We start from the raw sequence: 7,669 nt of genomic DNA, 5'->3' as shown, positions 1-7,669 counted from the left end.
AGTACTAAATGTAAGACTTTTACTGGAGTCATACTCTAAAAACAGTTTTAAGTCTGTGTGTGTGTGTGTGTGTGTGTGTGTGTGTGTGTGTGTGTGTGTGTGTGTGTGTGTGTGTGTGTGTGTGATGCATTTCTTGATAGTATATTTTGGATAATGGTGAAGGGGCTTATGTTTTAAAGTATTCCTACTCCTTTTCAAACCGTCAGACTATTAACAATTTATTGGATCCTTATTGTGACTTGTCATTTTTTTGTTTTGCATGTTCAAAATAAAAGGTTTCAACAAAATTCGATGAGTGCTGACTATCTAATAACAGCTTCACAGATTGAGAAGATGAGAGAATAGCAGGCAAGCAGCAAGTCCACTCTTTTACGTTTCCATTTATTTTTCTTTGTAAATAACCTTTGCTGTAAAACAGACATGTACATTGACAACATGGAAAATTAAAGTGCTCCTTTTGAAATAATGTTTGGAAGCTGGTAAACATCGGTAAGTTTGATGCATGGATACAACTCAAAATATTGCTTAAAATCAGAGTAAAAAAAAAATACTGTATAGCTCAGTCTTCGACATATTCAGCAGTCACATCAAACGTTAAATAAATAATACCATCTGACTGTAAAAGCTTAATTCTGGAGTCCTGATGAGGAGGACAATAGTAAAGGAACTCCTTGCAGGTAAAACAGCAGATCAAGTAGAATACAAGTTCATATGTTAATATATTAATAATAAATAAAGCTGTAAAAAAAACAAATTTTTTAAACGAGTCCAAGTCCCAGACGATAAACAGTTCTGGTCAGAGTCTATTTGCAGGTCCAGCTGCTGGCCTAGCTTATGGACCTGAGCACAGACCAGGGGTTGGTCCCACGTACCTCCAGTGGGGGGTCGTTTTTAAAGATGTGGTTGCACATATCGTCCAATGCTGGCTCGGGGTCAGCCGTCGCAAACTGCGTCGCCGCCTCCACCTCCTTCCGAATCGCTACATCCATTTCCTAACGAGAACAATATGAGCATCACAAATACAGTACACCAAGTCATAATGTTTGTAAACAGTAGGCACCGGGGTCCTTTCTGGGTGGCAAAACATGAGTGAGTTACGGAGAAGATGGCAAAACTGCTTGGTGGTGGAGTATCAAAAGTAGCTACAGTGAGCTCCGTGTTCAGTATTCGCAAATATTGCTGATTTTCTCTGGGGAACCTATCATCCATTATTTTCTCAAAATCTGTCTAATCACAATTTTTGTGCCCAAACCCCCAAAAAATTAAATTACATTGGTGCCATCTGGTGGAAACACTCTGCGTTGTGCAATGACATATTTTTTTCATCCGTTAGCTTCCACTTCTCTCCAGATGAACCTTCTTAAAAAAAAGAAGCTGGTGTCGTCTACTTTGCCGGTCTCATGTGTGTATGTCATGATTCATTCTCCAAAATGAGTATCAGACACATACTCTACTTCAAAGTGAAGTACAAAACTCTAAATTCATGTCCTTACCTTCAGTTCCTCCACAGATGCCATGTTGTTGCTGAGCATTTGCTCTTTCAATAAGGCTATGGGGTCGTTTTTGCTGCGCACTTCCTGGATTTCCCCCCGAGAGCGATAACTGCAGGAAGTTACATCACAGACTATTAGGGTTCATACGTGAATGATTGATCAACGATTTGTATAAAATGACACTTAACAAAAAAACACCAGTGACACCCTTGCCTGCATGATACATTTCCACAAGGGCACCGTGTTCGTGTTAGGGCGAGAGTGCAATTTCTCACTTCGACTGACAACAAAAATAGCCAACTTTGAATAAGAGTCACACCTGACGCCAGGATCACTCATGCTGTGTCCATGGTAACGATAGGTCTGGAGCTCCATCACAATTGGACCCTGAAAGAAAGAGTGAATTTGCTTGTTGATCAACTGTGCCACATACTGGGACAGTTTAGAATCAATCCACATCTAATAATGACCACAAAAAAAAAAATCAGTAACTCATTTGCTCCCAAAAACATATAAATACAGTCTATGTTCAATTTTACCATGTTCCCAAAGACGTACTTATACACTTTTTTTCATGCTAGAGCATACAGAAGGCTTTGATGAACGGAAGAGAATGCTTGAAACCATGGTAGTTATTATAGAAACGGGCAGCAGAGTATAAGAGATCAACCAGGGCCATGTTGCAACAAGCTTTTCCCCCACTGTTTTAAACAAATTTGTGAATAATGATGAAACTATATTCTAATTACTGCAAAACGGAAACGGATAGAAATATACTTTTTTTTCCCTGATAAAAGAAGAGACTCTAATCCTTCCATGTTTTTATAACAATAGAACACAATATTCTGTGGGCCTTGCAAAATCAGTCAAAATCCAGTAAAACAGCCGGGAGCGAAGGGGGTCGCTTCACTGAAAATGTCTGTGAGTGAATGAGTTAAACGATCCTGATGTTACAAGAGTTGCCCTAACCAACCAATCAGCAGAAAGGAACATGCTGACGGCCAGTTTGACCCCGTGAGGAGAAATTTGAAATCTGATTGGTTAAAAACAGCAATCCCGTTTCAAACTGTTTTAGCTACAATGGCCTGCACAACTGATTCTGAAGGCCCTGGTTAGATTAGACTGACATGGCAACGGCTGGCTAGGCTGAAAGCTTGTTGGACAACAACAACAAAAACTGTGGGGAATAAATAAATACAATTTCATGTTACAAATATCGAATTAGAATTTTGGTTGTGAATCTCGATCAGCGCTTCTAAAATCGTTTGCTCACCTTTCCGACTCGACAGAGGTCCGCTGCAAACTTGACCGCCTCTCTCACGCACAGGACATCCATTCCGTCCACCTGTGCCAGAGGGACTTCGTTAAACGTCACAAAGAAAGATAGTTGACTGGTCATCTTCCCTCTACCCGGGCACGAGTGTTGTTTTGTGTGCAGTATCATACATGAGCATCAGAAAGCTGAGTACATGCTCACACCTGCAACTGCCAGGACGCATGGAGGGCGTCTTGTTATAGTCTCGGTCCGTGCCGGGGCGGCTCCAGCACACGGTCTTACTGCAGCCGCGACCCGGGACCCCCAAACATTTTCACCGTAGCATCTCACATGCTAACGGCCGGGTGGCAGGACCTTTAGCAATTTCCAATGGGACCACTCGTAAACAAAACTTTCTGTCATTTGACCGAAGCAGAGCAAGCGAGAAACGGACTAAATGGCACGATTGATGATTCGCAGCCTTCCTCTCCACCACCTTTCAGTTTGTCAGCAGTAGACTTTCTGCCACCCGCAAGGGCCGCATTTAGAAACATTACGAAAAGGTCTACGGCATCAAGAAGGTGTCACATGATCGCGAATCTCACTCGGATTCCCGGTATGTAGTCTCCTCTCTTGTAGTAGTCGATGCTGGCCGACGCTCTCTCCGCCGGCGTGCCCATGCCGTACTGGTTGTTCTCGCAGATGAATATGCACGGAAGCTTCCAGAGGGCGGCCATGTTGAAGGCCTCAAAGAGCTGCCCCTGTTTGGCGTTAGGGTTGCAAAATTACAGGAGTTTTTACAGCTGGAACCTTTTCCTGAGAATTAAACATGAAAAATAAGAATTTATTCAATCATAAGGGTCCCCTTTACTCCCGGCTGTTTTACTGGATTTTCCAAGGCCCACAGAATATTGTGTTCTATTGCTGTCAAAACATGGAACCTACCAAAATAAAGATTAGAGTCTCTTTCTTCAGGAAAAAAAAGTATATTTCTATCCATTTCCGTTTTGCATTAGAATATAGTGCAAGTTTCATCATTATTCACAAATCTATTTAGAATTGTGAGTAAATTAGCTTTTTTTTTTAACATGGCCCTGGTTGATCTATTTTGCTCAACTGCCACCTGCTGGCCGTTTTTTGTTCTTTGCAGTTGAGAGACTGCATCAAAGCTTTCTGTATGCTCTCGCATAAAAAAAGTTTTTTAGTGTGGGTTTTTTTTACGTATAAATAAGTCTCTGGGACACTTAAAACATTTAATATAGAATGCATTTATATGTTTTCGGAGCAAATTAGTTAATGACTTAATGCAATATGCTAGCTAAGATTATTGATAAGCCTCATGTTAATGTGGTTTGTATGTTGAATAATGTAACCACCGAGTAAAGTTATTTACGCAACGAGCGTTCGTGGTTGTGTACATGTTAAATGCATGGTGTTGATGTTTTATGATCATCTCAATTTGAAGTGCTTTGCTGCCACCTTGTGGCATCTGTACACAATTACAAACTCCTTTTATGATAGAGCGTCTATTTGCAGATTTTCGCCACTGGCTGCAGGGCCAGGTACGTATCCACTGTGAATAACAGCGGTTCAGGGCATTTCCAAAATTCTCCATCCTAAATTCACATAACCAGAAACTTTGTGGACGTTGTTCTTTGCAAACATCAAAGTGTGAATGGGTGGTTTTGTTACCTGATTGGCGGCGCCGTCGCCATACAGCGCCACACACAACTGATTGTTGCCTTGGTACTGACACGCTAGCGCGATACCGGCACCCAGTGGAACCTGAACACAAAACAAAATAGTCAATGATTCTGCAAGGACAGTAGGACCCCTTGCCAGGAATCCACATAACAGAAGAATGAGCTAAAAATATCTTCAGGTGTTAGCACAGTAAATAAACCAATTTCACTTTCACACCGAGTAAGTCAGATTTGTTGATTTTCCAGATGAAATAAAATGTGTGTGTGTTGGCTAAACATTACAATACGTTGTTGGTCCATGTTTCCTCGCTCACCTGCGCTCCCACAATGCCGTTCCCACCGTAGAAACGCGGCGCGTACATATGCATGGACCCTCCCTTGCCTTTGGAGACGCCGCCTCTTCGACCTGCGCAGCGACACAGCTGAGGCTTGGCGTTGAACCGCTCGACTTCTTTTCAACTCCGTCTTACCCGTGAGCTCGCACAGGATCTCCTTGACGGACACGCCGCGGGTGTACGTGTAGGCGTGCGCGCGGTACGCCGTGATCAGGTGGTCGGTGGGGTTGATGGCAGCCTCCACACCTGCAGCACAAGCTTCCTGTCAACGCCAAAACAAGTTGTGTTTTTTTTTTAATTACTAGCACCAACGCCCCTTTTGATGAATGCAGGAATAATAATGATGCTTGCATTTCAAAACCATAAAAAGCCGTTTTAAAATACAAATACTGCTAACAATAATCCAACATAAGTTAATTAAGGTTAGATTGGAGGTATGGTTAAAGCTGACCTAAATAAATAAATAAATAGCCTGAAGAGAACTACACATTTTCTGACCAATTTGGGCAGAAATCCTAAATAATTCCAACCTGTTTTGCTTGAAACTGTACATGTTCCCCACCTGTCCGTCATACAGGTGGCAGAAGCCTCGGATGATCTTCTGCTTGTACAGCTGATCGGCCTTCAGCTCCATGCGCCTCACCGTCTGCATGGTGCGGTAATACTGCAGGCCCTGCTCGCGCGTTAGCTCCGCCTTCACGGAAGGCCCCTCCTCCAAGCGGTGCAGATCGCATTTCTTTCGACGATTAAAAAGAAAAGAAAAGGGAACCACACAAAAAAAAACAATGTTTGGAATAGGGCAGGGCGACTCAAAGCAGGTCACCACCGATGTGCACTCTTTCAGCTCACCTTGATGTCCAACGTCACCTGGGGTGTAAAGTCGGTGAAGGAGCGGGAAGCGGGAACGCGGGCAGCCTGGAGACACAGACACACACCATGAGCACACTAACCTAACAGGAGTGAATATAATTAGAAAACAAACTCTATGATGAAGGTTATCAGTCACGTCAAAAGGCGCCTGGGGGCACCGTTGACACTCCTCGCACACAAACAAGAGCCCCTTTCACACGGATCCAATTATTTGAATGCATGCGTTGAAAGACTGTCCTTTATCCCAAGCACACTTCCATTTTTCCATCTTCAAACCTTGCAGGAAAAAAAAAACGTTTGCATACCACTGCACCATTGAGAGAAAAAAATAAAATAATAAAAATCTATGGAATTAATCTCTTTAAAGCTTTTGCATAGATTCCTTTTTGTCACCCTGACTTCAGTACAGAAGAAGGAATATTGATCAGGTTCCCAAGTAGAGTGTAAATAAACAGATTGTAATGTGGCACAAGCCTGATTAAGAGTGTTTAGAAAGAAAACGTTAGTGACAGGCAGGCAAATAGACATGGAGGCCAGCGTCTCCGCTTCTTACTGGTGCGGCTAACAGCGTGCTAGCTAATGGCGGCGCGCTGACTCTAGCGCCAACTACCGGCGGAGGTTTGGGGGGCAGCCGCTGCGTCTGTGCCAAGTCGGACGCCGCCGGTGAGGTTAGATTGGCGTACTCTGACAGGCCAATCAGCAACTGGGGAGCACAGGAGCCAACCAATCAGAGCCAGCGAGAGAAAGGCTACCGGTCCGTGAGTGCTCAGCACGGAGCTTCTAGTAGCCAAAAATTGAGACTGAAGCAGGCCGACTGTGTGTATAATTTTTCGCTGCTCAAATCAGTGTGTTTACACCGATATGACGTTATTTACACAAAATCACTTCTTGGGATTCCTTCTAAATTCCTGAGGTAAATCACACAATTCCATCCAAGATTAACAGAAAGTAACCAAACCTAAACCATTATCTTCAATAATCTCTGCTGTCAATAATTTCATTTGAATTTTTTGGTTTGTTTGTTTTTTCACCCACCACCATCAGCACTGATTGGCAAATTCTTCAGGACAGGAAAGGCATACATTTTAGAATTGATAATTTTTTTAAAGCAGTAAGTGTCCCTACGGTGTAAACATAAGTATTACAAAAGGTGCAGCAGGGGTCAAAGATTAGGAACAAACAGGTGAGCAACTTACCTCGGATACGGTTTGGGCTCCCTGGGGTTCCGGTGGAAGAGGGACAAGAAGCGAAACATAAATTTGGATTTGTGAGCGATAGAGGGAAAAGAAAAAAATAATGTGATGCATTTTGTAGGTTAGAGAAAGAAAGACATTAAGCAGGATGACAAAAAAAAAATTAGCATTTCGTATCAGTCATCATTCAATTAGAACAAGGAAGCACCATTGTTTCAATAGAGAATGTGCTGACGAAAACTTTGCTCATAACACACATCTAATCTGCTTCTGCAGACGATTACTGATACATGACTTGACGCCATACTAAAACTTATTTGCATTATTACATTGATTTATAGATAGGAAATGTAAATAGAAGTGTTTGAATGAGGCTCTGACAAGGTCAGCCAGCAGTCAGCCTGTCCAGCAGCACAGAGCTAGCGCGGTTAGCATCTTTAGCTTGTCCAGAGGAGAAAAGAGCCTCCCTCGAAGACGAGCACCGCAGCAGGAACACTCACCGCAGTCCTGCCGGTGATCCGACACAGCACGTTGGAGAGGAGGGTTAACATGTTCTGCATGCTTAGTAGACCGCGAGCAGTCTCTCTAAGCGGATTAAAGACGATTTGCGGTGTCCGCGAGACGGCGGTGCTGTGTTGCTGTCCGTCTCTGAAAGGAGGCCGATTGGGAAACGGTGTGGAACTGAATTGGTTCTGCATGAACTTTTCAAACCTGCTTAGACCCCGCCCACTTTTTGTAACTTGTTCGGTGGCCGTGAAAGTAATTGGTGTAAATCTAAATATTTTTTTATGGGTCATATGAAACATATAGTCTCCGGTAG

General features: G+C 43.1%; 1 protein-coding gene across 3 annotated transcripts; it reads right to left on the bottom strand.

Annotated features, from left to right (window-relative positions):
- Positions 1-360: 360 nt before the first annotated feature.
- On the bottom strand, positions 361-7,509 carry LOC147156184 (pyruvate dehydrogenase E1 component subunit alpha, mitochondrial-like). 3 transcript variants are annotated; one of them, XM_086066476.1, is made up of 13 exons: positions 7,350-7,509; positions 6,853-6,873; positions 6,210-6,359; positions 5,636-5,701; positions 5,349-5,522; positions 4,922-5,048; positions 4,766-4,857; positions 4,441-4,533; positions 3,354-3,509; positions 2,767-2,838; positions 1,813-1,880; positions 1,494-1,602; positions 361-992 (listed from the first exon to the last, which is right to left on the bottom strand). In XM_086066476.1, exons 1-13 carry the CDS (start codon positions 7,407-7,409, stop codon positions 828-830), a joined length of 1,353 nt encoding a protein of 450 aa, XP_085922602.1. In that variant the 5' UTR covers positions 7,410-7,509; the 3' UTR covers positions 361-827. The 3 variants fall into 3 exon arrangements, with proteins under 3 accessions (XP_085922602.1, XP_085922600.1, XP_085922601.1); XM_086066474.1 differs by lacking the exon at positions 6,210-6,359; XM_086066475.1 differs by lacking the exons at positions 6,210-6,359; positions 6,853-6,873.
- Between the last annotated feature and the right edge of the window lie 160 nt (positions 7,510-7,669).

The sequence above is a fragment of the Leptonotus elevatus genome, chromosome 21 (genome assembly GCF_054856555.1).
Source record: "Leptonotus elevatus isolate MCC_2025b chromosome 21, RoL_Lele_1.0, whole genome shotgun sequence".
Lineage (NCBI taxonomy): Eukaryota > Metazoa > Chordata > Actinopteri > Syngnathiformes > Syngnathidae > Leptonotus > Leptonotus elevatus.
The sequence above is the reverse complement of the archived record's forward strand: the minus strand, read 5'-3'. Positions and strand labels throughout refer to the sequence as shown.

Excerpts from the sequence above, each read along its gene's own strand:
- LOC147156184 (XM_086066476.1), bottom strand. The coding sequence starts at position 7,409 with ATGCAGAACATGTTAACCCTCCTCTCCAACGTGCTGTGTCGGATCACC. Across the intron at positions 5,049-5,348 it reads GCCACCTGTATGACGGACAG|GAAGCTTGTGCTGCAGGTGT; the intron begins GTGGGGAACATG and ends TGGCGTTGACAG. Across the intron at positions 1,603-1,812 it reads ATGAGTGATCCTGGCGTCAG|TTATCGCTCTCGGGGGGAAA; the intron begins GTGTGACTCTTA and ends AACTTCCTGCAG.